The sequence below is a fragment of the Tachysurus fulvidraco genome, chromosome 9 (genome assembly GCF_022655615.1).
Source record: "Tachysurus fulvidraco isolate hzauxx_2018 chromosome 9, HZAU_PFXX_2.0, whole genome shotgun sequence".
Classification (NCBI taxonomy): domain Eukaryota; kingdom Metazoa; phylum Chordata; class Actinopteri; order Siluriformes; family Bagridae; genus Tachysurus; species Tachysurus fulvidraco.
Window position 1 is genome coordinate 14964096 of NC_062526.1, and position 27694 is coordinate 14991789.

General features: G+C 39.2%; 1 protein-coding gene across 1 annotated transcript; it reads left to right on the top strand.

The window, feature by feature from the left end:
* Nucleotides 1-1446: 1446 nt before the first annotated feature.
* Nucleotides 1447-27620, top strand: LOC113638375 (kinesin-like protein KIN-14I). Its single transcript, XM_027139475.2, has 23 exons — nt 1447-1781; nt 2317-2440; nt 3650-3841; nt 7032-7148; nt 7234-7343; nt 8062-8154; nt 9243-9365; nt 9464-9556; nt 11535-11595; nt 14925-15022; nt 15241-15417; nt 16016-16170; nt 16264-16388; nt 16487-16533; nt 16903-16992; nt 17276-17375; nt 17734-17926; nt 18058-18238; nt 23907-24117; nt 24426-24586; nt 26273-26475; nt 26840-26918; nt 27047-27620. Exons 2-23 carry the CDS (start codon nt 2344-2346, stop codon nt 27095-27097), a joined length of 2757 nt encoding a protein of 918 aa, XP_026995276.2. The 5' UTR covers nt 1447-1781; nt 2317-2343; the 3' UTR covers nt 27098-27620.
* The last annotated feature ends 74 nt before the right edge of the window (nt 27621-27694 follow it).

The window sequence follows — 27694 nt, forward strand, 5'->3', positions numbered from 1 at the left end:
ATGATTACAGAAACAAGGCTAAGTGCTTGTAACATCAGCTGAAGTTAATGAAACTACTGAAGAATAGCTTTTTAGCTATGAGCTAATGGCATGCGTTCCTGTGTTTGTTGACTAAATTTAAGGATTTAATGTTAATACAGTATAATGTAAGCAGTATTATCCTAATTGCTAGATGTCCAAATTCATTGTTCACTCTGTCAATATTATTAAAAACCTTTTGGGCAAACTTTCACGTCTCTTGACTTTTCTTTCACATGTTCCACAACTTTTTTAAAATAAATGGAAGGGGAAAGAATTTATGCATACAAAGCTCATATTTTGACTGCAGCATAGGTGCGTGACCCACATTTTAACAGCCTGTTTGTGTTTCCAAACCAGTTTCAAATGCAGCTCTTCAACAAGCAGATCAACTTGTACAGTCAAAGTGTAGAGATCACATGTAGCTACCAAGGCAGTCTTCATTTGTTATGTAGAGAAATCTGCTCCATGTCATGTGCGATTTCATATCAGTGGTTGCATGATGGTTTGTGGGTGAGAAGAATAGCTAGGTGTAGGCTAGCACTGCTGGTTCTGTAGCAGAGCTGAAACTTGAACTCAGTACCTTTTTATTAGCACAGAACCTTCTTGACTGTCCTGATGGTTACAATTCTCTATCTATCTATCTATCTATCTATCTATCTATCTATCTATCTATCTATCTATCTATTCATGTGCCATAGTAGACCTGTATCAAGCCCTTGAGCTAGTCACAATCACAAAAACAGTCCTCTTAACCTTAAATAGATCTTTTCCTCTTCCAAATTTCTTTGAAAGGTGAATTATTTCTTTCAGGTTTCAATTCCTGGCACCAAACTGGGGTGTGATGGTTTACAACTGTGACCAAATCCTTTTAAATTCCAAAGTGGAGACTTTCAACATTAGCCAATATCTTTGAGCTGGTTTTATTTCATCACTGGATGTCTTTAGCAATTAAATACAGCTGATGCTGTGGGAGATGCTCTGAATTTTTTTTTTCAACCAATGAACACTGGTGTTATGTCACGATTCTTTCACACTGGTAATGGTTCAGTATTGGCGCATCTTTAGTTTCTATCAAATAGTGGCAAAGAAAGTAGCCACTGACACAGGTAGATTCCATGTCTAGTAATAAAGGCCTGTGTTATTATGTCAGGGGTAGAACTGTAACTTTAAGTAACCAGGAAGTGAGGAGTCAATATTTCCAGCTGTTATAACACATTTTGTGAATTTCAAAGGCATTAAATGTAATTATAAATAATTTAGCAAAATCTTGTAATAACACATCAGCTTGTGCCATTGGACAACAGCACAACCCCTCACGATTTTATTCATTAATCTCTGTAATTATTATTAATACTTGAGTCTTGTCCGATGTCTTGACATTTTGTCTCCTTATTATTACCTCCTCTTAAAAGTCCTGTGCAAGATCTGTCCATCTAGATAAAACCTGCATGGGATATTTATTCAAACTCATTCATAAAAGTGAGTGTATGCAACAGTAGTAACAAAAATATCTATGCAGCAGTAGAGAAAGATCAACACATCAGGTTGCATCTGTATCACACACACAGGAAATTTGATGACAGTCAGTACTCTGCGTTGACCAAGCAGGCAAACTAACACTAACTGAAACTTCATCCTGCCTTTTTAATATTTTACAAGTGATGAGAATTTAGCATCTCGCTGAAACAAGCAGCTTTTCCACTTCTACTCTTTTCCTTTTTCCAACCAAGACCTAAGGACTGTCTCATTCTTGCAAACAGGTAATTTATCAATTTAAATTTGCTTTTATTTCCTATACACAGAAGCCATGTTTCCATACAAACTGACTGTTTTTCATATACTGATTGAAGTCGAAATTAATGTCTATCTATCTATCTATCTATCTATCTATCTATCTATCTATCTATCTATCTATATATATATATATATATATATATATATATATATATATATATATATATATATATATATATATATATATATATATATATATCGTCCAGTGATCAATACTGGTTTTTCGGTACTATTCATGTCACATTTTTGTCTTTCTCAGTTGCCTTTTCCTTACTTACAGTACAGTAAATGCTGAGATGCTTATTTCAGTGTACATTACATCTACATTAAAATAATAATAATAATTCATCATTATTGATTATTATTCATCATCAATGAGTTTAGCTCAAGGTGATAAGTTTCCACTACAGTATATGTCAACCATGACATCCATCACAGGCACAGATAGACAAGATATTATTTCAAATGTAATGCTTGTGGTTGCTGTGTTTCTCTCTGCAGACCAGTCACATACAAAAGAAGTTAAACATGCATTTAAATTCTAGAGCTGAGAACACCCCACTGTCTCTGAACTTCATGGGGAGGAAGTTGCGAAATCACACAGTGGCCCCAGCTACTAAGCAACGTATGTTTTGCACACACAAACACCCCTTGGTGTGTCATCAAACAAATACAAAGTGTTTAAAGAAGGATTTCTTGAGTCAGAATTTCAGGTATTGGGTAACTATTATGAATGCCTGTTTCTGCAAAATTCAGTACTTGTCCTATGCGATGTAAGACTTGATTATTCTGAATGGGGTGTGTCCTTTCTTGATGAACACAAGTAAAATACTAATTTTTCTGACTCAGACAGAATTGTGGACAGACATAATGTCAAATCCTGGAACAGGGAAGGGGGTTGAGCCTAAGTTCTAATCATGGACTGAGGCAGGAATTGGTGGTGGTATTAGGGCTGGATCTGAAATGAGGCAGTAACATTTCCAGTTGCTGAGATAAGGATAGGACCAGGTCTTGTAATTAAGAGAGAGACAGGCCCATGGTCTGCATCTGAGACTGGGACAGCAGCATGGACTGAATCTGAGACTGGGATAGCAGCTTGACTGAATTTGAGTCTGGGATAGCAGCTTGACTGAATTTGAGTCAGGGAAAGCAGCATGGACTGCATCTGAGACTAGGACAGCATCGTGGACTGAATTTGAGTCGGGGTAGAAGCCGGGCTTTAATCTGAAATTGAGACAGGGGTAGGAGTGGGGTGTCAATCTGAGATTGGTGCTGTAACAGGGCCTGGACTTGAGACATTTGAGAGGCATTAGTATAGCCTGAATCTAACACATGGGCAGGGGCAAGTCCTGGATCTAAAATAGGTCTAGTTACAGAGCCTGGATCTGAGACAGGGGCAGGAACAAGACCTGAATATTAAGCAGAGGAAGAGCTTGGCCTAAATCAGGGCCTGTATCTGAGGCCAGGTTTTAGCAGGACCAGTGAAACTTTCTTTGCATTCTACCAAAGAGTCACAGAAATAATCCAAGGGCATAATGAACTGGTGAACAATGAAAACAGGACATTTTTCAGAAAGTATAAAATAAATTAATTTATTTAGCAAACATAAAGCAAAGCTGTATTTTAATCCCATGTTTGCTTACATACTTTTGAAGGATTCCTAACCATGGTACTGTATGTCTTTTGAGTCTCTGTAATTCTATAATATTTCTGAATATCTGCAATAGTTAAAATGAGAATTGGACAGTGGCTGCTAAATCTGCTACATTATTTTAAAGAAAGAATTGTGTTGATTCAATGTACTGGAATGTATTTAAAATGTATTGTGTTTCAGGAGCATGGGAGGGAACTGGTCCATCCAGGTGTGCTGTTGAGAATAGAGGTGGTCTGTCCAGAGTGGTGAGAAAACAGCCACTGGTGTGTGTGCAGAACGAGTTGCCAGGAAGCATACAGGAGCTTAGGGAGGAAGTGAGGCATCAGCCCTGTAATGTTCATAACACACACCTTGACCAGGAGAACAATGCAGGTGAGCCAAGTGCACACTCTACACTTCCCGCATATATTAATGATATAATTTAACGTCTAATTATACATACATAAGGAATTGTGTATATGTCCTGTATGTCTATGAAGGATTTCAGGTAACCATATAAGATGAAACTACAAATAATGCTGTAGTACAAATGATCCACCATAGTGGGCTGCATAGTGGCCTTATTAATAAGTATTTGTGCCATTGTTGAAGTAGCTGAAATAACAGTATCTACCTAACATGCATAATTATAACTAGCCATGACATGTTACTCTATGACTACGATTATAATAACATACTGCACCCACTGAGGTAAAATTACAGCATACATTGTGACTGTAAATGACAGAACAATGGCTGTTATTCCTGAAAATAATATTTTAACGTATCACCTGGAATTTCATATACACAGAACATGGACAACTGATCTGATTTGAGTCTTTACTATTGAACTGCTAAGTGCTAGATTATAATGTAGTATGGTATAGTGTAGTACAGTAAAGTATAGTGTAGTATAGTACAGTGTAGTGTATAATAGTTTTGTAGGATAGTGTAGTAGAGTACAGAATCATGTACTACCGTATATTGTAGTGGAGTATAGTACAGGTTAGTGTAGTATAGTATAGTATAATGTAGTTTAGTTGTAGTAGAATGCAGTATAGTTTAGTGTGAAAAAGAACAGTGTACTACAGTATGTTGTTGCATAGTGTAGGACAATGCAATAGTGTGTAGTGAGGTACAATATATTATGGTATTGTCCAGGGTAGTGTAGAATAGTATAATATAGTATAGTTACTATAGTACATTGTAGTATAGTGTAGTGTACAGTATACTGTTGGTATTATACACATAAACAAAAATTTCCACACCACAACTGTCCACTTAAAAACTAATAGATTTTCTCCTTTCGGAGATTGTGACTTTTGATTTCTCTTTCTTTTTGTCTTGTATGGCAAACATACTGGGATGAAAGTAGCGATGTGACTTGCCTCCTGACTGAAAAGAGCAAAAGAGAAAGAGAGAAGGAGAATAGGAAAGTGAAAGAGCACTACTGGATCAAGCCACCTATGTATTCTGAGTTTCCTATAAATTTCACAGCATTTCTGTTAATTTAGTGAATACACATAAACAAAGAACATAAGAGAGAACAAATTAAACATTTGACATAAAATGTACTGCCCCCAAATTTTTTTTAATTGATGAATACTGAATATGATATTCAATATAGATGATTTTAAATTATCTTTATCGAGGAACTCTTCTGTTAATTAGATTTTGTACATTTACCTAGTCAGTTTTCACTGTGTAAACTGTTTAATTTGCATACTAACACATTTATGTAACATTTTAACTATTGATAAATGTAGATCCAGATAAATGATTTGATTAAAATAAAGTGCATACATGTATAAAGAAGCTTTTTATTCCATTCATCCTTAACTTTCCTATCCTAAACAGACTAAGAAGTATGGGATCATGGGATGGGATGTGCAGATATATTGGTTTTCAGTTATCAAGCTGGATATAAACAAATTCTTGTAAAACATTTGCAGGACACTACAGATACAGTATAAAATGTGCTACAACTTTCTCCACGAGTGTTAAACAACTGCAAGTGTTTGCAGAAAACCAGCCAGTCCTGATTGACTTGAATAACGTCTTTCCAGTTAATGTCTAATTTATTTCCTGCTGTAGCTCCGCACCCTATGTACATTCTCTCATGTTTACTTCATGTCCATATTTTGACAAGAAAGGTATTATTGCAAAATAGTTAAGTAGCAAAACAACACATGCACATCTTTCTATGAATGGGGAAAAAGGATGAATGTTTTCTTACACTACCTTGGGAGAAAGACCTTGAATATTTCAATCCATATATTTCTGTTGTTGTGCATGCATGAGTTCTTACAGAAGTCTCCATTAAGAACTTACTATAATCAGAGGAAACCAGCCCAAATCCCACACAGAGCTCCAAAATCTGAAGTTTTAATGAAAAGAATTCACAATAGTATAGAGAGCTTTCATATTCTTATAGAGCTTATATATTATCTTTTATGGAATTATCACCATTGGAACCTGATTACATTACATTTTGCAGTTGACCCAAACAGAACCTCCTGTTTGAAGATTTGAAGAGTATTTGATTAACACAAATTAGAAATGTAAAGGATTAGACCAACAGAGGCATCCCTGTCAAGTTCTGCTTATTCCTACACCAATCAGCAGGGAGGTCTATCCTTTTGCCTTCAAAATAACTTGGACCCGTCCAAGCATGGACTCCACAAGACCTCTGAAGGTGCGCTGTGGAGCTGGTGCCAAGTCGTTAACAGCATCACACTGCATCCACTGACTCGCTTTCTACATAATAAGCATAACTGTTGCTGGTTCACCAATTGTTCCAACTTACCACTGCATACTGAGAACACTTGACCTGCTGTTTTGGGATGTTCTGACAGTCATTTAGACAACTTAAATTTCATTCGAATCCTTATGCTTGCTTATTTTTTCTGCTTTCAACACATGAACTTTGAGGAACTGACTGCTCACTTACTCACTAATATATATATTATGGTTGATATACATTTACTTTGAGGATCCATAATTATATACATTATACATGTGCTATATGAATATACAATGAAGTACTATAGTGTTATTATAGTGAGAATACCTTATTAGCGATAGAGTTTTAATTCACTTCATCAACCACAGCTCACGTGCGTACAGTACAAGCAAAATAAAATGAAAAAATTTAAATACAAACATAAGATAAATAGAATAAAAATTATGTAACTATATATATATATATATATATATATATATATATATATATATATATATATATATATATATATATATAGATACAAAACAGCTTGTATTCCCCTGCTGCTTCATACAGTAGAACCGCCTTTCTGGTCATTTTTTTTTTTAATTTTAGTCCGTCATTTTCTGTAGACCTATCTTCTTTGCAGAGTTGTGGTGGTTTTACCCGCCTTCTGTTTTTTAAATAAAGAAATGATGGACTCATGACATTTTATCCCACTTTTGCAACAAGCCAAAAGTGAAAAAGTTCACTGTAGTTCAATGGTGTAAGATTTATTAACATACAAAGAAGATCATGAGCCTTTAATAATAATCAGAACAAGGAAACAAACTAATGTAAAAGCCTGTTTGCTATGTGGAGGTGTCTGGAAACGTGGTGGTGCTTCCTGGCTAAGGAAAAGCAGAATCAAGTGGAAAAGCTTCAAGCGCTGGATGGGTTTAGAGCACTGCACTGAACAGAGCAAAGCTCCAGCCAAAGGTATCCAAGTCATGTTCTTCAGGTGTGATCCACAAGGTAGGAATTATGTGTTTCTTTTGTAATGATTTTATGATTTTATTCCCAGATCTTAATGCAGAATCACTTAACACAAGAGAGAGAGAACGAGAGGACTATGTTCCAGCAGACATGAAGATTTTCATCCCTTATGATTCTGCCAAACTGTGTATCACTCAAGTACGAAGTCTTATTCCATTATATCCACTGTCTCGGTTGAGAACTCTCAGATCAGAGTTAATTTAGTGTATCATTTGCAGTGGAGACTTACCATATGCAAGTTAAGTCCCAAAAAAATGTCACTGTTCTGATGAGGAACACACACTTTATTGTTTTAGGACTTGTGACTCCCTTGAGTTCTTACATGATCATATGATTGCTGTGATGCACCATGCTTTCTAGATGCAGTTTTGTATTTAAAAAAAAAAAAAAAATATATATATATATATATATATATATATATATATATATATATATATATATATATATATATATATATATATAACAAATACAGTAGCCAACAAACAAAAAGCTGGATTACAATTTATATTAAATAAATAAATAGATCAAACAATCAATCAATAAATAAATAAGTTACCTAATATATATATTATGATATATACGTATCTAACGATTATAAATATATTCGAATTTTTTTTATTTAGTTTTTTTTGTAAAGCTGCAGTTGGACAATAGCTGTGACAATAATTTACTTATTTGTTACTAAATTATTAAGCATTATGTAACACATGATCTTTTTTATTGCATGGTTGTAACAGACTTTTAACAAATTAGATTTTCTGCATTTTCAGTATTCTGTGTTTGGTCAGGGAAAAACATTAGTCAGTGTAGTTCAGAAGTAATTTTTATTCTGCATAATTCTCTCCTGCTCTGCCAGATAGCTGACGACATGGTGGCTATGAAGAGCAGGCATCTCGAGATGGTTCAGGAACTGGAGGAGAATTTCCTTATAGCATCACGAGAGAACCAGGTAACATTGCAATGCAAAGGTTTGCCAAACTTTTACCAGAGAGAGAAAACTTTCATTGTAAAAATAATGGATCATCAAAGTATGGTAGAGATTTACTTCTACAGATTAAAATTAAATTATGTTAATTTTAATAATGATGGGTTTCATGTCCACAAATGTCATAAAACAACTGTAATTAAATATTATTTTATTAATTTTATTTACAAAAAACAAGAACAAAATACTCGCAAACCCCCAGCTAGCCTTATGGACTCGAGGTCTCTTGAAGACCTTGAAGACCCATTGATTGTAAACTTGTGCTCATTTGTATTAATTATTTGTATTTTATGTAACCTTGCCAACAAAAAAAACACCTTAATTTTAGTTTCCTCAAATAAATTGTTTTAGTTTCTACAGTGGCATTTTACCCTAATAGAACCTGTGCAATCCAGAGGTCAAATGTCTTGTGAAATCTTTCTGTCCTTAAAAATGAATTTTTTTACTAACCATGCTTAAACTTTAAAATACAAACATGTACATACTGTACACTTGTTTACACATGATTGTAGCACAATTTGTGCTGAATGTGCAGTAATGTATTGAGACCTTTGAAATGAACTTGCTAGAAGTAAATGAGATAAGAACAAATGTTCAAACATCTCCTGGATAAAAATAAAAAAGGAAAAATAAAAAGGGTTTTTAAAAAATGACAAAGTAAATACAGGCAGTGGAGTAAGTTTTTTTTAACGATTTCTTTATATTAGAAAAAAATATTTACAACATGATCATACCCAATTTTCCATTTCTTATATAATTTCTTTTAAATGGCAAAACCCTGTAGCTGTAATTGAATTTGTCTTTTTCAATTGATTAACAAAACCATTTGTCAATTAATTAGAAACACAAACATGGTATTAAATGTCACTGAGAGATAAAATGCCATTGCTCCATTAATATTAAAGCTGAAATATGAACTGCTGCTGTAATTTTAGTTACTAATTTAACTAATGCTTACTAAGGTTTTCCTCATCATTTAAGAAAGGTTTGTTTATGTATAAAGGTGCTGGTCTGATATATGGTTACAGCATGCCTTTCTGTTTCTTGAGTAGGAAAGAACAGTGGACAAAATCAGAACCTACTACCAGAACAAGCTGAATGCTCTGAAGATGGTCCTGGATCTATACCAGGAGAAGGTGGAGAGGAGAAGTGCATTGTGGGAGGAGAAGATCAAGGTGGGTTTACACACAGATCCTTCAGACTTTTCTGAATCTAGAAAATTGTATAGATGTCAATTCATCTATTTTTTGTTTGTTTGTTTGTATTATCTCAGAGTCTGCGGAGTATAAACGAGAGGCTGCAGGCTGAGCAGATAGCTTTACATGAGCAAAACAGACATGACTCTGCAACCTGGGAGAGAGAGAAGGTAAATGGCACGTAAACCTTCAACACGCACCTGACCTTTAACCTTTAACATCTGCCTGTGGAGAGTTTTTCCTGAAGCACACTAATCTAACCTACGTGTAGGATTATTGAAGATAGTGTATGGACTCAAACTAAGCAATTAATCTCTGCTTTACTAAATGTGTGTGTGGAAAAACATGGTGATGTCATTATGGGAAACTCTTGATTTAATGACAAAACCGAGGCAGAATAATCCAATATGTTAGACAAGAGCAGGGTCAATAAACAGGCACAAAGTTTAGTCATTTAAAGAGAAAGTACATAAGGCAGACAATTCCAATAGGGTCAAAAGAAGCAGGCAAAAACACGCAAACAGGACCATAAACAGAAATCAACAATGGACATAAAGCCTCGGTTAGCAGCAAGCCAGTGATGCTTATAATGTATCATGGCTGTTATTTATATTCGCTAGACCGGAAGTGTTGCGCTGGAAACAGGAAGTAACATTACTCGGGTGAGGGTTCCCTCTGTTGGGCAGAAGGGAGGTTTGCAGGTGTAGTTGTAACAGGCAGGTTTTTTGTTTTGTTTTTAAAGACAAAATAAAACCATTGTAAATACTAGTTTATACAAACACTTTTTTTTTATAATTTCGCATATTTCAATATTGAATGTGATTACATTTACATGAGTAACAGGTTAGAAAGTTTAGTAAACATTGAGGGAATGTCAAGTCAAGTCAAGTTTTTCTTTATTGTCAACTCTTTCACATGTACAATATATACACAAAAAAAGAATCGAAAATGTATTTCTCTCAGTCCCAAGGTGCAAAATATTAGCAATGAAATTTAAATAAAGTGCAAAGCATATGTAGATACAGTGGAGAATAAGCAGACCAATGCTGCACAAAGTGACTGGTGCATGTTTCCTTATGTTAGTGGGAGGGGGAGTGGAAGGTCCTTGGGGATGTGGGATCTGAAGGGGAGTGTTGGCTTCATAGATCTGTGGAGCCTGTGGCAGAAAAGAGAAGTGGAGGCAAGTTTGAGAGTGAGTTCAGCTTCCTGATAGCCTGATGAATGAAGCTGTCCTTCAATCTGTTGGTCCTGGCCCAGAGACTCCGCAGTCTCCTCCCTGATGGCAGCAGACTGAAGAAGCTGTGTAATGGGTGGGTGGGATCACCTGCAATGCAGAGGGCTTTTCGGGTGAGACGGGTCGCGTAAATGTCCTGGAGGGAGGGGAGAGAGACACCAATAATCCTCTCAGCTGCTCTCACTATGCGCTGTAGTGTCTTCCGGCAGTATGCGTTGCAAGCACCGTACCACACAGTGATGCAGCTCGATAGTATGCTCTCAATGGTGCCTCTGTAGAAGGTGTGCATGATGGGTGGCGTGGCGCTGGCTCTTCTCAGTTTGCGGAGGAAGTAGAGACGCTGATGTGATTTCTTGGCCAGTGCTGCTGCGTTTCTTGTCCAGGAGACGTCCTCTGTGATGACCACACCCAAGAACTTGGTACTCTCTCCACAGTGGCACCGTTGATGGTCAGAGGAGCATGCTGAGTGTGCGTTCTCCTGAAGTCAACAACAATCTCCTTCGTCTTCTCCACGTTCAGAGAGAGATTGTTGTCAGTACACCACCCGGCCAGGCGTCTCACCTCGTTCCTGTAGTTTGTCTCATCTTTGTTGCTAAGGGCATTATTGTGATTTACTTTCAGTGTAGTTGTGCCAAATAGTCTTGTACTTTCAAAGGGATCTCATCAGAAAATATCTATTCATTTAAATATTAATTTATTTCATTTAAATATTATCTCAAGCTAAAGTGTGTTTATACAGGGATTGTGAAAGACAGACCTATCTATCTATCTATCTATCTATCTATCTATCTATCTATCTATCTATCTATCTATCTATCTATCTATCTATCTATCTATCTATCTATCTATCTATCTATCTATCTATCTATCTATGTGTGTGATGAATTTCTTAGATATCTTTCTCCCTCTTTCAGAGCAGGATGATGGAGCTCTTCTCTTCACGTTTAGATCAGCTCCACCACCACCAGACATCCAGTAAGCTGCATTTATTAATAAAGTGCAATATTATTTTTACTGTTATTTATTTCTCCCCGATTCTTTACAGTTCTCCTACTTTGTGATAAATTTTTTATCGATATTACAGTTTTTCTCAGTTGCTTTGGAGCATTTCTCGAATTATCCTTAAGATTTGCAAATCAGTAAGTGCATTCTCAAAACAATGTGTACAAATAGCACAATACATATTCTTGAAAAAGCCTGTTTTTTGCTTAAAATCCTTAGGACTTCTCTCAAAAGTAAGTATTTGTGTCAGTGAACATATCATTGCCATCAAAATAACAAGTCCTTCTATCATTGTTTACGATCAAGATAGTAAAAATGTTTAGTCATTTTTTCACTAAAAGGATGACAATGCTTTATTTTAGTATTTCCTGATGTAAACTGTGTTTTGGATTACAAGTATTAAAAATGCACGTGGCTGAAGTGGCAACTGTGAATTTTAACAGCACAAATTTACACAATACTGTAGGTGGGATATTGATTGTAAGAGACTGGAGCGGATTCACACTTTTTTATTTTTCTTTACTTGTGGACTGACAAAAAAATTACAATATAATGTCATTGTGATAGAAAATAAAAAGACACAAATTAAAATTCCAAAAGGTAAATATAGGAAACACTTCTTAAGCCCTATTCGGACGGGATTAGTTTTACGTGGGGACGTGGGGTTAAAGTAATTATTACCAGAGCTTCTCTGTGATTTTAGTCCCGTCCAAATGTGTCATCTCGGTAATCATTACGGACAATGTCAGTAAAGATTACGGCGTCTTTTACCTTCTGTAAAAAGGTCCGGAAAAATTACCAATTACCACAGGTAATACTAATCCCGTCCGAATAGACCCGCTGTAAATATGTAAGGTAAAATTCCGTCATTTCCTGTTTAAAAGTTTTGCAAGCATGGAGGCGCTTGAAACAGGAAGCAACGTCATACGCACATGACAAGGAGGATTCTGTGGTGCTTAAAGTGAGTTACCCCTCCCACGTCTGCTAGTTTTACTGAGATGTCTTGTCCCGTGCGACTTGGCCAATTAATATTACAGATGTCCTGAGGTAAAATTGTATTACTCCACATCCCCATGTAAAACTAATCCTGTCCGAATAGGGCTTTAGGCAGCACTGCGCATGCCACACTATACAGTGCAATCTGTCTCTACCCCCCTGGCTTCCCAGTCTGTTAGGCCACAGATTTTCATCCACATCACAACAGATATCATCCCTTGCAATACAGCATGGAAAACATTTTCTGGAATGTCTTATTCAGCCTTTGCATGTGATGTCCTCACATGCTGCATCCAGGGTCATCTGAGTATGTGGCTGGCAATCATAGACCTTCCACCTTCATTCTGAATAGAACTCAATTGGGTTGAGGAATGGGGAATAGGGTGGGAGAAATTGCATGAGCATTCTGTTATGGGTCAGAAGCCATTCCCTGATGGTGTTTGAGTGATGGAAACTCACATTATCAAAAAGTATCACATACTTTGGTAAATCATCTCGAAATGGACCCTTCTCCTCATCAGGGATAAGAGCCCTATAGAGGATGTCTAAGAAGGTGAGGAGATGCTGTGTGTTGTATGGGGCTATAAGGGGAATATGAGATAGCACACCCTGCTCTGACAGCAGCACACACAGTGATATTTCCTCCTCGCTGGCCTGGCAAATCAACAGTAGCTTACAATAACATTTCAACCACGTCTTCTGCTTTTGCTCAGATTGAAGCCAGCCTCATCCACATATATAAAGTTGTAAGGTGGTTCACTTGACTCCAATTCCATTATACGCTACACCCCAGAAGATACCCAATTAGTTATGCACATTCATTTACATTTACATTTATGGCATTTAGCAGACACCCTTATCCAGAGTGACTTAAAACTGAGCAACTGAGGGTTAAGAGCCTTGCTCAGGTGCCCAGCAGTCTCAGCTTGGTGGACCTGGGGTTCTAACCCATGACCTTCCGATCAGTAGCCCAACATCTTAACCACTGAGCTACCACATCCCCATTTCATTTCACAAGATACAGTTATATCAAATGTACACATATTGCATGTTTTTTCCTACAGCTATAGCAAATGTACATAGGTCACACATGCTGTATTATATATGTCACTATAAGAAGTTTATGTAAATTAGATAAAGTATGCCCATAGATATTTTACCTGTACATACTGGTACCGTTGCTCCTTTACTCTGTCACCATTCCTTTGAAATGGTACATGATACAGCTGTTTCATGCTCAGGTGATGTCTCTTCCAACACCCTATCAAAAGTTTTCAAATACATTCAAATACTCTTCCTCTTCCTCTATTTTGCCTCCTTAACCTTCCAGCATGCACCCTTATTCTTGGTTCTCGACCATGTCCGTTTCCCAGTTATTCTTATTACATACACTCACCAATTTAAAGGTTCACAAGATTCAGCCTTGACCTATTTAAGAGAACTAGTTGATTATTGGTAGATCTGAAGGTGTACAGGGCACGGTGGCTTGGTGGTTAGCACATTCGCCTCACACCTCCAGGGTTGGGGGTTTGATTCCCACCTCTGCCTTGTGTGTGTGGAGTTTGCATGTTCTCCCTGTGCCTCGGGGGTGTACTCCGGTTTCCTCCCGCGATCCTATGCATGGTAGGTTGATTGTCATCTCTGGAAAATTGTCCATAGTGTGTGAGTGTGTGAGTGAATGTGTGTGTGTGTGTGCGCCCTGCGATGGGTTGGCACTCTGTCCAGGGTGTATCCTGCCTCAATGCCCGATGACGCCTGAGATAGGCACAGGCTCCCCGTGACCCAAGAAGTTCGGATAAGCGGTAGAAAATGAGTGATTGAGTGAGTGAGTGAGTGAAGGTGTACACGGCCCCTCATTCATTCATTCAGGGTTCATCTGCACAATTCATCAATTCAAGACACATTTACAAGAAAAGTATAGAACTGTGAAGAAGAAGAGCTTGACAAATCTTGACCACTGGTTTAACCATTTTGCACTCAAGGACTTGCCATGAACTGATGCCTAAATATTTTGGGGGTTAAGACCATTTAGGTGAAACCAGTATACAGTAATACATTTTGATCAACATGACCTAAACAACTGATAATGTAGGAAACAGCAGTCACTTGTACACAATCCATTAAATGATGTACCAAAGTATTGATTGATCAAACGCAAATTGATCAAAGCAACAAGAAATGTTCTTATGATGAGCACAAATGACTAAATGATGTGGAGGTTGAACAAGTAGTTTGAGAATTTCATTTCTGATCTGAGAAACGTTCCAAAGCGACTGAGAAAAACTGTAATACTGATGTTATTTTAGCACTCCAGGAGCTGCAGATGGCCAGGATGGAGATGGGACATGTGCAGGAAATGCTGCAGACCTCAAAGGATGCCAAGGAGTCTGAAGCAAAGGAAACAGTAAAAAAAAAACCCATAAAAACCTCCTGACTTTGTTTAAGTTCTCTTTTTTGCATGTCTGCTTTTTAATTTTATACAGTAATTTTATAAAGTAATACTGTGCCGGATTGTCAGATGAAAGTTGCAAATTGTCATGTATTCAATGAAAGAATAAATTAAAAAAATTCTCATCTATCTATCTAATGAATCTATCTATTCATTCATTCATTATCTTACAGGAGAGCAGTGACTCCGCTGCAGATTTAGATGGAGCCGAAGCTCGTCTGGAGGAGTTGAGGGAGAGTTTGGGTAAACGACAGCATGAGATCTCAATGCTGATTGATGAAGGAGGAGGAGTGCAGGACAGTGTGGTGCCATCAGCATACACTCGTCTGCTTGGGGCTGTAGTACGTCAGGTGCGATGGCATCAAGCAACGTGCTGAACAATCAGGCATTTTATTAGATCTGTGTTCTTGTCATTTTAATTATTTATTACATCATACTGTAAGATGTGGTAATTTTAAAAAAAAAAACTAGAACAACACCAGATGACACTTTTAACTTACTAATCATTAGTTGCACCTGTCATTATCATTAGTGCATGACTAATTAACATTTAATGTTTTTTTTTATTAACAATAAGGCTCATTTAAGTTTTGAAATCATTTCAGTACTGGTAAATGATCCATTTATCCTAGCAAGCTGGATGTTGTTTCTTACAATAAGTTAAGCTAAATTATTTCTAGAAAATTCCATGCCAAGTGTACATAAATATCGCACCTGTTAAGCAGTTAGTTAATGATAATACACAAGCATTATGTTCCAACAGGCAAACTTTTGTATATTTATCACCACTATTGATTGCACAGGTATTCTTATACACAGTTAACCAGTTTAAATATATATATTTCTATAAATCTAATTTAAATATCTTATTAGCAACATAATATTTATACTATAAAGTATAACTTATCTGAAATTAAGGTACAATTCATGGTTAAACCTCTTCCTTAGGCTCATCAAGTCTATGCAGAGGTGAGGGAGGCGAAGCAGCAGTTTGACCAGATGGCAGAGGAGAACCGCAAAGCTGTTGCTGAGGCTTCGGTGGGAGCAAAGTACTTCCAGGACAACCAAACAGTTGTGGATAGCATAGAACCGAGATCTCTGGGGTTATAAAAAGCATACATAAATTTGTATCATCTCACAGAATAAATATACCTTTGCTTTTTGAAATAAACTTGGATGTGTCATGTTCCTAACAGGATGAACCCATCAGAAATCTGTCCGGGTGATCAGGTAACACAAGCTGAGGTTAACCGGCAGAAGCATGAAGTCTTACTGGTAGCCGTGGAGTGTATCAAAGCAGGGGTTACACCTACACTTACTGGTAAACAAACCAAATTATCCAGTCCATTAAAGTGTCTTTGCCAATGACTTATGTTGCCTTTCTTTTCTTTTTTTAAATATCTGATATTACATTACCAGGCCCTGTCAGTCAGGAAGATTTGGCAGAGTTGGATGAGCGTGTTAAAGTATGCATGCACAAACATACCACACATACACTCAATAAAAAAAAACACCTTTACCCCAAAAAGAGTTATGTTACATCAGATGTTTCTTTACGCTAGGACTGGGGATTCAGTGTCATGCAAAATTTTAAAGTTTCCACTACTTCTGACTCACCTGATCGAATTAATCGTTTAATTACAGTTAATGCTAACGAGAAGAAAACTACTTTCACCTGTAGAAGTAATGCACCAAGATGTCCTACTTTGCCTAGTTTATTTATTTGTTATATAATGAGATTGAGGTTATTTTATTTAAAAATGTGCAGACAGATTTTTATAGAGCTTACAGAATAATGCTGTGCAAAACTCAGAATTTCATTGATGATTCCCCAGAGCTTTGAGGAAAGGTTCAAAAACAGTGGTGACCTAAACTCAGAGGTTGGGAAGCGTGTAGGACAGCAGCTTCTACTCCTGCAAGCTGAGGTGAGAAAAGCGATGTCTGTAGATGGCCTTCCATTAAAAGTTTCATAAGGTGTTTTCCAAAATCCACAAAATGGAGTTCTTTTTATTCAAACAGCACACATTCAAATATAATGAATTAGTATTTAATTTAATTTGCCACTGTAGGTGTTAAGTGAAAACTGGGAATTCACGAAGGAGTTAATTATCTTGTGTTGTGTTAGGTGTGTTACAAAATATAACCCTTATTATATAATTATGAAGTCAAATATTCTGATTAAATTCCTACTGTTGTGAATTTCTCCAGCTGAAACAGGTCAAAGAAGAGAACAAGAAAATGACTGAGCACTATGCAGCAGAGCGGACCCTAAGAAAGAAGTATTACAATATGGTGGAGGACATGAAAGGTTTTTGATAAACATGACCTTAACCTCAGACCTTGATCTATGTGTTGTAGGCTGATTGGCATATCTAAATTGACCATAATGGGTTGATGGATGGATGAATTTTCTGACACATACTGGGACTGTTTAGATTCTGAGCAAGTGTGAAGAAATAACAAGCACCTACACACCCAATACATATACTGTACATGTATTCACAATTATGCAAAAGAATAAACCAGCCCCAATTTCTAAATACAGCAGCTCTCAGGCAAAAGTAAAAGTTTATTACTGTAAATATTTTTCCAGAACAAAACCATAATACTTAAGTTTAAACTTTGTTCAAACCTGGTGTTAAATTATATACGTGCATTCTAAACAGGTAAGATCCGTGTGTTTTGCCGTATAAGGCCTCAGACACGGGCAGAGCTGTTGAGGGGCAGCACCAACATCGTATCTTGTTTAGATGATTACTCCGTGATCCTAGAATCTCCACGAGGCCCTCGAGAGTTTCAGTTTGACAGAATCTTCACCACAGAACACACACAGGATGATGTGTTTCAGGAGTCCAGCAGGTAGGCAAGCGAACATACAAACATCCCAAATTATTCCTTGCTAAATTATTCCTACTAAAACTGTAGTTCTGTTTCAGTTGTGTATAAAAGTGAAGATTTCTGTATTCCGAGATTGTATGCTTTCTCTGAAGGCTAATTCAATCAGCAATTGATGGCTTCAATGTGTGCATCTTTGCATACGGACAAACTGGCTCAGGAAAAACTTTTACTATGTTGGGGGATAGAGAGCAGAAATACCCTGGAATCATCCCCAGGACATTTAATAGGATATTTGAAATCATCCAAGAGAATGAGACAAAATTTGAGTTCAAGGTGATCTGCAGTGTGACTTGCAAAACATCTTCAGATTCATTATTACAAATCTTTTTTTCCCTATGTTTAATCACATACCTACTGTTCTCTTAATCCTTTTCATTTCTTGTACCAAAATGGCACTGGATACACAACTGTTATATAAAAATACACAACCAACAGCAAGAACAAATAATGTGACACTAGGGAACAGAAAAGTAGAACCCTAATAAAATGATTGAACCTAAGCAAGACAATCTAATAAGTTCTAGTGAGGTCTTAGAAAGACTAGAAACACTAATAAATCTGTGATTAATATACTGTAGACACAGACTGTATACAATGCCATATACATAGCAGACTTACCTGGAGCTACACCTTGGAAAAAACTAAGAAAGCAACAGAATGGCAATAGAAGTCACTCTAAGTTATTGGTTCAGTTCGTCCACATTTCATATCCTCAGTTGTGGTGACAGTAAGAGATTAGGTTGATGTTATGAAGTAGGCATGGAGTAGGTAGACCTGGCAGAAGAATTAGATAACATATACTATATTAACAAATGTTTTGGAACATCCCTCCAAATCATTGAATTGAGGTGTTCCAATTACTTTCATGACCACAGGTGTACATAATCAATGTAGACTGCTTCTACAAACATTTGTGAAAGAATGGGTCACTCTCAGGAGCTCAGTGAATTCAAGCATGGTACTGTGATAGGTTGCTACCTGTGCAATAAGTCCATTCATGAATTCTATTTCACACTACTAAATATTCCATGGTCAACTGTTAGTGGTATTATAACAAAGTGGAAGCAATTGGGAGCAACAGCAACATAGCAACAAAGTCACAGAGCTGGGCAAGCACATGCTGAGGGGCACAGTGCACAGAAGACACCAACTTTCTGCAGAGTCAATGGATACAAACCTCTAAACTTTGAGTGGCCTTCAGATTAGCTCAAGAAGAGTGCATAGAGAGCTTCATGGAATGGGTTTCCATGGTCGAGCAGCTGCATTCGAGCCTTACATCATTAAGTGGAATGCAGAGCGTCGGATGCAGAGGTGTAAAGCACACTGCCACTGGATGCTAGAGCAGTGGAGATGTTTTCCCTGGGGTGAAAAGTCATGCTTCTCTGTCTGGCAATCCAATGGTTGAGTCTGGATTTGGTGGTTGGGATTGGCCCCATATTTTAAGTGAAAGAAACTCTTAATGCTTTAGCATACCAAGATATTTTGGGCAATTTCATGCTCACAACTTTCTGTGAACAGTTTGGGGATGACCCCTTACTGTTACAACATGACTGTGCGCCAGAGCACAAAACAAGGTCCATAAAGACGTGGATGAGCATGTTTGGCATGGAGGAACTTGAATGGCGTTCACAGAGTCCTGCCCTCAACCCAATAGAACTACACCAGGTTACGTACTTTCTATGTCTTGTCCAGGTCTCGGCTTCTATGTTGGAGTTGTATAATGATCGGCTACAGGACCTCTTTGTGAGCCCAGCTGAGGCACTGTCAAAACGCATTGAGATTAAAAAGGACAAAAAGGGGCTTGTATTTGCCCAAGGAGCAGAAGCAAAGGAAGCGACTAGTGCTGGAGAGCTCTTTGCTCTCTTTGAACTGGGTTCTGCGTATGTAACCCGGTTCCCTGAGAAGGGAATGAGACGCTGCGTCAGTGCTGACGCTATGGGAATGCTTCTGAGAGGAAGTAGTGTCTGACGCTCTGTGTGCACACACGCCAGTTTAATGGCTCGGGAAGGACACGTAACGGAGGGATTACGCACCAGCAAGTCCATATAAGGGCATCTGTGTTACACTACTCCAGCTTCTATTTGTCTGAAGGAAGCATGAGAGGATGCCCTGGGCGTGGCCAGCGACGCAGCGTCTTGTTCCCTTCTCAGGGAACCGGGTTACATACGTAATCTGGTGTAGTTCCCTTTCGAGGGAACTCGCCGCTGCGTCAGTGCTGACAGTATGGGAACACCAATACCCACGTTGCCACGCACCGGTCGATGACTGTGCCAGAAGCCGTGAGAGAGCACGAGCAGACTGGGAACAGAGCATCAAAGGCCCTGCAGGACCTGGGGCCCTGGGGTGGGGTCCAGGGCCAGGTTATAGAACCAGATAAAGGTGTGCAGAGAGGACCAACCTGCCGCAACACAAACATCTTCAATGGGAACACCCCTGGCCAAGACACTGGATGAGGCAATACCCCTAGCGGAGTTAGCCCTGATGCCGAGAGGCGAGGCAAGACTGCACACCTCATAGGCCTGAGCTAATGGCCTCCACTACCCAGTACGCCCATTTATTCCGGCCCAAGACAGATAAAAAGGGCGGAGGAGTTATTCCACGAGCTAGTGTGGTGGATATAAGTCCTCAAGGCCCTTAGTGGGCAAAGCAAATGCAGCCTGTCCTGTTCCGCCAACTCATGGGGTGGGGGACAGTAGGCCCGCAGTATGACTGGACTGCCAGCCATCCTCGGCACCATAGGGACAAATCCTGCCCTGGGTGCAGAAAAGAGGCCAAGGCTAGGAGCAGAACCAACTTCAGGGTCAGAAACTCCTCAGAGGCTGACTCCATGGGCTCAAGGAGGGCTTCCAGCAGCCCCTCCAGGACCACAGAGAGGTCCCAGGAGAAAAGGCGCGGTCTGCAGGAAGAGCAGATCTTCCCTGACAGGAACCTCCATGGAGTGCCGTTCAGGAGGGAGGACCGTGAACCAACTCAAGAAGGCCAACGAGGGGCAACTAGGAGTAGGTTGACCCGGTTGTGGCGCACTCTGGCTAGGGCTTGCGGGAGCAGAGCTACCGGGGGAAAGGCACACCGACAGAGCCTTGGCCACGTCCACACCAATGTCGCTCCACCCCGTGGGGGTGGAGACATTTATGGCATCTATGCCACTCCCGGGCCTCAGCACCTGCCTCGACAGGAAGTCTGCCTGCCTATCTACATGCACTGGGATGAAAATCGCTCTCAGCAAAAGGAACCTGGTCTCTGCCCAGCGCAGAATCTGAGGTGCCAACCTAAAACGTGGCACAAATGCAGACCTCCCTGATGATTGATATGGGGAACCACCGCAGTGCTGTCTGTCCGTACTAAGACATGGCAGCCCCTGAGGCATGGAAGAAAGTGTTCTAGGCAGTTTATGTGCCATGAGAGATAGCCCGAAAGCGAGGCGTCCGTCGAAAGAGTCCTGCGATGGTGACTGGGGTCTTTTCCACAAAAGAAGGGTACGAAGCCCACAGTGTGTAACCCTTATAACCCTGAGGGGATGTCTGCGAGGATGAATGCCCGCACCCCTGAGCCAGAGCTGGAATGGCCAAAGGGATAACGTTGGCTGCTGCCGACATGAGGCCGGGCACCCTCTGTGCCTCGGCTACAGATAGTCCTCGGCCTAGCTGAATAGCATTCACCGCTGACAAGATGGAAGCCACCAAGTGGGAGACAGATGTGCCCGCATCATGGTGGAGTCCCAAACTAGCCCCAGAAAGGTGGTTCTCTGAAAAGGAGAAAGCTGAGGCCTAGAGGCCTCATATGGGCAAGCACAACATCTCGATGACTGGCCGCCCTAGCCTTCGAATGGGCCAGAATGATCCAGTCGTCCAGGTAATTCAGTACACGGATGCCCTGGAGACACAATGGTGCCAGGGCAGTGTCCATGCACTTTGTAAACGTGCGTGGTGAAAGGGCTAAGCCAAAAGGTCTTCCTCAATACACACAATACCGATACACTTCTCCCCAAAAGTGAACCCGAGGAACTTCCTGTGCTCTGGCAGAATGCCTATGTGAAAATAAGCATCCACAAGGTCGATCGTCACGTCTTTGGACCTGATCTGGGACACAATAACCTTGAGCGTGAGCATCTTGAACCTGTAAGTCTTCAGAGTACAGTTCAGAGCCCACAGGCCCAAAATCGGACACAGCCCCATCCCTCTTAGGAACAATCAGCTGTAAAAGCTGGAACATGCTGTATGGCCCCTTTCCTCAGGAGTGAGAGAGTTCCTCTTGGAGGAATGCCCCCTGGTGTCTGCCAGAAATCGTGGGCAGCACACCCTGGAAGCGTGGAGGACGGGAGGAGAATTGGATCCTGTAGCCTTTTTCTACGGTATCCAGGACCCACTGAGACACCCCTGGCAGAAGTTTTCACACTGCCTGGCTGTCTGATAGTGGTGTCAACCCCGTGCAGACCTCCCGGGTGCCCTGAAACTGGCAGGTGCCAACCCAGGGAGATCCATGCAAGGAAGAGGAGAAGGCACAGACCCCACTGCTCCCTGAAATGCCGAAGGCGGCGGGGCAGGCAGTAGGGGAGCCTGAACGTCGCCGACTAACATTTTACCTCCTGTTGCCTGTCGACGACAGTACTCACTGCATCACCGAACAAGTCCCGAGGTGACACCGAGGCGTCCAGGAGAGAGGACATATCCTCATCTTTAATATTAGTCAAATTGAGCCACAGGCACCTCTACGTGGCAACCTCTCGAAAGGGAACACCTTTTTTTTCTGAACATCAGTGCCTGACCTCACAAATGAACTTCTAGAGGAATGGCCAAAAATTCCCATAAACACACTCCTAAAGTTTGTGAAAAGCCTTTCCAGAAGAATTGAAGTTGTTATAGCTGCCCCTTGCTGCCACATACATTGGGTGCAAATACTGGAAAAATGCTGACCTTGAAACCGGTTGTCAGCTACGACAAAGAGTTAATCAGAGACAATAAGAGTCAGAGGTTCCCTTTTCTTCTAAATATGTTCTCAAGATGTGGTATTTCCCTCAGTTAAGCTTTGTATATTCATGGGTAAACCACATCAAATAGTCTGAGTCAGAAAATATTTCCAGCCCGGTTATTACTGTTATCCATTGGTATAACAAATGACCAATTCTTTGAGTATGTTTGAGAGCCCAGTTTCTAGCCAAGACCCTTTTCACAGTATGTGTCAACTCCATATTAAACCCTACAGATTAATAATGGGATGTCATTTAATTTCATGTGTATGTAAAGGCGGATGTCTCAAAACTTTTGCCAATATTGTTCCAAAACTTTTTGCAATCTTATAATGCAGACTGACTACTGCCTGTGTGGTGTGATGGTGTTACATTGTGTCCAAGACCTTTAGGGTTTTACTGTTCTGAAGGATAACTGAATTGGAGTTTTGTTCCTAAGACAACAGAGAACAGCAATTAACAAAGATTTAAACATTGGAATGCAGATAAGGAAAATATTAAGGGTAAAATAGAAGCTGTCTATAAAGGTCAGGCTTGAATTTGCACTTGTGGCAATGTTTCAACTGTTGCTTGAATGTGAACTTGTGCCAAAGCATCTGCTTTGACATTCTTGGTTCCAAGTCAGTAAAAATGTTTATGGACAGTCTTGGGATGTGGCCATTTCAATTCAGCCAGGTGTTAATAATCAAGCAAATGGATTGCTCACTGTTTAGAGTGGGGCTTGGTAGAACCAGACTTCTCTTCCCTTCCCTTCTCTTCTCTTCTCTTCTCTTCTCTTCTCTTCTCTTCTCTTCTCTTCTCTTCTCTTCTCTTCTCTTCTCTTGTGTTTAAGATATACTGTTTTACATTTCCTTGTATGTACTGAGGGTTCAAATTAAGAAAATATCAAGAAGGGATCATTTTAATGCATATGAAATATCATGCCATTATATAATCGTAATTCTCATCTCTTTTCTCTTTCTATGTCTTGTCCAGGTCTCGGCTTCTATGTTGGAGTTGTATAATGATCGGCTACAGGACCTCTTTGTGAGCCCAGCTGAGGCACTGTCAAAACGTATTGAGATTAAAAAGGACAAAAAGGGGCTTGTATTTGCCCAAGGAGCAGAAGCAAAGGAAGCGACTAGTGCTGGAGAGCTCTTTGCTCTCTTTGAACTGGGTTCTGCCAACCGCCATATTGCAGCTACCAGTATGTTTATCAGTCACTACATATATGTAATATCATATATCATATATTTTGTCAAACATACTGTTTACATAACATCATATAATCACTGATGGGTCAACCATTGAAAGATGCTCTAGTCTTTTTTTAATATTATTTATTTATTAAATTTTTTTTATTGTTTTTCCACAAAACAGAACAAGCTCTGGTATTTTGATTTAATTGACCTGTGACCACACGACTACACATTAGCTATATTAACACTCCTGATCATTGGCTTTATTGTGTTTTGTATTTTAAATAGTGACTTGTTGATGTGGTTGACCCTACAGAGATGAATATAGAAAGCTCTCGTTCTCATCTGATTATCAGCATCATGTTGGAAAGTCGCAACCTGGCAAACGGCAGTATGACGTATGGTAAGCTGAACCTTGTTGACCTGGCAGGAAGCGAGAGAGCGGCAAAGACGGGAGCTAAAGATGACCAGCTGAAGGTGATGATGCTACCTAAATTGTATAGAATTTGAATGATAACCTGTATATTGGCATAGTTAAAATAACTACTAGCATCTTAAATGAAGACTGGAAACATTTAAACAAGAACTAAACCTGCAATGAATTGTAAATGGCAAAAACTCTATCTATCTTAGATAAACCTGTAAACACTCTTGAGTTATGGCCCTGGGTAGAATTGGTTTGCACTGGAATGGCACCTGCCTCTTGTTCTGACCCAAGTCTAAAACTCTGGTCTCATCGATGTGTCACAAGTTATGAGGACGGTGCTCTTCAGCTCTCTGACCTGTTATAAGACTTGACCCAAGTGTTTAGTAACAAGGCAGATACCTTTCCACTGTGCTTGAAATTTGATCCTGAGGTCTCTTTTTTCATGCTATCAGTTACATGGACAAGATCTCTCACCATATAGGAGGATATGGAGATCATGTAGTGATTTTTGCATTTTCAGTATACTGTTCTGGAGTTTTAACCAAGGTTTCCACACCTTATGATAAGATATACCAGCTAACCCTGTGGCCAGACAGTGGCACAAAGGGAAAGGAGGTTTGTGAGAAGAATTTGAAATTTCCCTTGCAAGACACTGGAGGTGGAGCAAAGTGAGAGTTCCAACAGCATATACTTGTTCTTTATGTCTCTATTTCTATGTCAAATTCAACTTATTTGTATAGCATTTTTAACAATTGACATTGTCTAAAAGCAACTTTACATAAACATATAAAAAAAGGTTAATATAAAAATTTATATAATACAAAAAAATCGAGATTGATATTAGATATATTTAATGTGTTTGTAATAATCCCCAATGAGCAAGCCTGAGGTTACTCAGGCAACTGTGGCAAGGAAAAACTCCCTTGGATGGTAAAGGTAGAAACCTTGAGAGGAGCCAGACTCAAATGACACATCGTCATTTGGGTGACACTGGAGGGTGTGATTATACAGTCCGAGAAATGTTGTATTGATGAGGAGGTTGTTGTCTTTAAAGACCACCTGTATGGCATCTTCTCTTAGTATGTCAGCTGGAGGTGGTACATCTCTTCTCTTAGTATACCAACTGGAGGTGGTACATCTCTGTAGATGCCTCAGGATCCTCACATGGTTGGCCTCATCTCAGTGGGGGTCCAAAATCTTCATGGCACAGAAGACAATCAGAGCTGGTACATATGTCCAATTAAAATGGAATTCATTCATTGCTCAACTTCTGTCTCAGGGGTGACAGTACTTTACATGTCCTTTTGACGATGCATTTGTAACTGGTCAGATTTCCCCACATGTCTGACAGCTAGAGGGATAATGTCACTTGGACTGGTCTCACATTTTTCCCAGTGTTGATTTATCAAGAACATCCAGGACAGCCTGTCTGCCAGACTGATAGCAGTCACATGTGGAATATTCAATTTGAATGATCAAATTTGAAATTCTGTCTGTGGCCTGGAGTCCCAGAGTGCCAAATTAGACTTGTTCTCTAGGTCAGAGGAATGGCAATCCCTCACCCCCTTTACAGGACCAGAACTCATGTATGATTTCATGCATGCAGCAGATGCAATTCAGTGGTTGCAGAGACCCCGTGAGAGCACAGTGCTTGCCGACTGGTACTTGAGTTACAGATCTACTCCTAGGTATGTTAGGGATAGCAATTTACTCAATATTTTGTGTGTACTGTGCAGGAGGCTAATTCTATTAATAAGTCTCTGAGTGCCCTGGGTGATGTGATCTCAGCTCTGGCTATGGAGCAAGCTCACGTTCCCTACCGCAACAACAAATTGACACAGCTCATGCAGGACTCACTGGGAGGCAATGCCAAAACTCTCATGTTCCTCAACGTGTCTCCTTCCGACTGCAACCTGGATGAGACCCTTACTTCACTTATGTAAGACACAAACACAATGGCACATACTTCCTATTACCTTTCCTCAAGGGTATATTTGATAGTTCTAAGGTTATATTTGGAACTACCTTGGATTTTGTAGTAATACAAATTATACAGCGCTAAAAATAGCTTTATAATTCTAATTCTTTTTGTGTGTATTGGCTTCAGTTCATAGCACCTATGAGTCAGGGATTCATTCAGTTGCACACACTGTTTTTATTATAAGAATATAAAGTGGCAAGGTACATGCTAAATTCTTGAAGTTATATAAAAAGCTTGTAAGAGAGAAATAGGTGGCTATAAGTCTTTGAATCAAGCATTAATGTGACATTAATATTAAAAAATTGCTTCTTTTCCAACTCAGATATGCCTCACGAGTGAAGGCCATCACCAACCACGCACAGAAGAATATGGAGAGCAAAGAGATCACTCAACTCAAAGAGGTTAATTCTACTACATTTCATTACACTTCTAATGTTTTAAGCACTTCTAATTTTAAGCATCACTTAAAATGGATCACTTGCAGAAGGAACTGTTGACTTTCTCTTTGTCTCTCACATTGTATTCCTAGGTGATTTTGAGACTAAAATCAGGACAGACTGTAGAAGAGGAAGATGTATGAAATTTTACTCAAATCTGGCACTCTTTCTCTCACACTTTTGGAGACTTGTTTGTGCTTGAACTGATGTATTAAAATAAAGAGACTAACAGGAATGTGCATTTCATTAATTAGACTGTTTATTTAGTGTCATGCAGGTGATTTTTTTGATGGTCCAGTGATTGAGTTTTGAATTAATGAATGAATTAAAAATTACTCTTTGCATGTTTTCAGTCACCATGGCAACTTCTGTTTTAAAAAATCTGAAAAAATAAACAAATAATGGGGTTGTTTTACCTTCAAATGGTAGTAATACCATTTGATACCATAATTTGATTGTGTTAATTTATACAGCTAATTGTAGTCAATTTCAAGCTTAGTATATCAGACAGCTGGTGATAAATAAATCTGCTTGCTATTTATTTTGAATTTATAGAAATAGAAAAGCCTCAGTATGAATATATGTGATGTTTTAGCCTAATGGTTAAGGCGTTAAGGTGTTGGATTACTGATTGGAAGGTCATGAGATCGAATCCCTGGTCCACCAAGCTGTCATTGCTGGGCCTCTGAGCAAGGCCCTTAACCCTCAATTGCTCAGTTGTATAAGTTGAAATAAAATGT

Excerpts from the sequence above, each read along its gene's own strand:
- LOC113638375 (XM_027139475.2), top strand. The coding sequence starts at position 2,344 with ATGCATTTAAATTCTAGAGCTGAGAACACCCCACTGTCTCTGAACTTC. Across the intron at positions 15,023-15,240 it reads AGTCTGAAGCAAAGGAAACA|GAGAGCAGTGACTCCGCTGC; the intron begins GTAAAAAAAAAA and ends ATTATCTTACAG. Across the intron at positions 26,919-27,046 it reads AGATCACTCAACTCAAAGAG|GTGATTTTGAGACTAAAATC; the intron begins GTTAATTCTACT and ends TTGTATTCCTAG.